Source organism: Lepidothrix coronata, unplaced genomic scaffold (genome assembly GCF_001604755.1).
Source record: "Lepidothrix coronata isolate B3197 unplaced genomic scaffold, Lepidothrix_coronata-1.0 Scaffold402, whole genome shotgun sequence".
Lineage (NCBI taxonomy): Eukaryota > Metazoa > Chordata > Aves > Passeriformes > Pipridae > Lepidothrix > Lepidothrix coronata.
In genome coordinates this window covers 15,003-16,598 of record NW_016690582.1, presented here as the reverse complement: position 1 = coordinate 16,598, position 1,596 = coordinate 15,003, and the positions used below count along the sequence as shown (strand labels likewise).

General features: G+C 66.4%; 1 protein-coding gene across 1 annotated transcript in view; it reads left to right on the top strand.

Moving 5' to 3' along the window:
• Positions 1-300: 300 nt before the first annotated feature.
• PGLS (6-phosphogluconolactonase) overlaps positions 301-1,596 on the top strand; it is a 14,483-nt gene continuing 13,187 nt past the window's right edge. Inside the window, exons 1-4 of the mRNA XM_017839344.1 lie at positions 301-344; positions 542-828; positions 938-1,045; positions 1,388-1,525. Of these exons, the coding sequence (XP_017694833.1) occupies positions 553-828; positions 938-1,045; positions 1,388-1,525 (522 nt within the window). The 5' untranslated portion in view covers positions 301-344; positions 542-552. The remainder of the gene's footprint in view (positions 345-541; positions 829-937; positions 1,046-1,387; positions 1,526-1,596) is intronic.

The following is a 1,596-nucleotide window of genomic DNA, read 5'->3' as shown; positions in this document are numbered from 1 at the left end:
TGAGCTGCACCAGGGGAGGTTTAGATTGGACATCAGGAGGAATTTCTTCAGAGAGAGAGGGATCAGACACTGGAATGGGCTGCCCAGGGAGGTAGTGGAGTCCCTGGATCTCTCTAAGAAGATACTGGATGTGGCACTCGGTGCCATGGTCTGGGTAATGAGGTGGGGTTGGTTCACAGGTTGGACTCGGTGATCTCGGAGGTCTTTTCCAACCTACTTACAGAATCACAGAATCAACTAACCCAGACCATGGCACCACATCCAGGCTCTTCTTAAACACCTCCAGGGACAGTGACTCCACCACCTTCCCGGGCAGCCCCTTCCAACGTCTGATCCCTCTCTCTGTAAATAATTTCTCCCTATTGTCCGATCTAAACTTCCCCTGGTGCAGTTTAAGATTTTGATTCTATGATTGATTCTGTGATTGTGTGGGGTGGACTAGGCCGCGCGTTGCTAGGCAACGTTTGGCGTTCGTGACGTCATTTCCGCACACCCCACTCCTAGGCTCCTAGGCCGGTGACGCCACTTCCGCCTTTCGCAGGTGCGGGTGTCATGGCGGCCGTGTCCGTGTTCCCGTCGTCGCGGGAGCTCGGCCCGGCGCTGGCGCGGATCGTGGCCGAGGCGGCGGCCGAGGCGGCGCAGGGGGAGGGCGGGCGGTTCTCGCTGGGGCTCTCGGGGGGCTCCCTGGTGGAGCTGCTGGCGCGAGAGCTGCCGCCCGCCCTCAGCGCGGCCCCCGCCGCCGCCGACCCCGCGCGGTGGCTCGTGGCCTTCTGCGACGAGCGGCTGGTGCCACCCGAGCACCCCGAGAGCACCTGCGGCGCGTACCGGGTGAGCGGGGACGGGGACGGGGTTGGAGGGGGGGGTGGAGCCCACCCTGACACCCCCCCCCGGCCGTGTCCCCCACCGACCCCCTGATCCTCCCCTTGTACCCCCCCAGGCCCAGCTGCTGCCCCGGCTGCCCCCCCCCGGCCCGCAGGTGCTGTCGGTGACCCCCGGGCTGGGCCCCGCCGCCGCCGCTAGAGACTACGGGGAACAGCTCCGGAGAGTACGACTGGGACTGGGAGGACTGGGACTGGGGGTACTGGGACTGGGACCTGGAGGACTGGGACTGGGACCTGGGGGGGGAACTAGAGGGGACTGAAGGGGGATTGGGAGGGGACTGGAGGGACTGCGAGGGACTGAGGGTACTGGGAGGGACTGGGGGAGACTGGTGGGGACTGGAGGGACTGGGAGGCACTGGGTAAAATGGGGCAGAGGGGCATCAGGACTGACTGGAGGGGAGCTGGGAGAGCTGAGGGGATCTGCAGGGTCCTCAAGGGGGTCTGGGGGGGTCCAGGGTCTGCAGGGAGTGTGTCCCCCCCCATCCTCATCCCCTGTCCCCCCCCAGGCTTTCCCGGGGCAGCAGGTTCCCGTGTTTGACCTGCTGGTGCTGGGGGTGGGCCCGGATGGACACACCTGCTCCCTGTTCCCAGGGCACCCCCTGCTCCAGGTGAGCCCCCCTGGGAACCCCGTCACCCCCCCGGCGGTCTGTCAACCCCCAGACCCCGTTGCCACCCCATGGGTGTCCCTGGGGACCCTGTCACCCGCCCCCCCCCC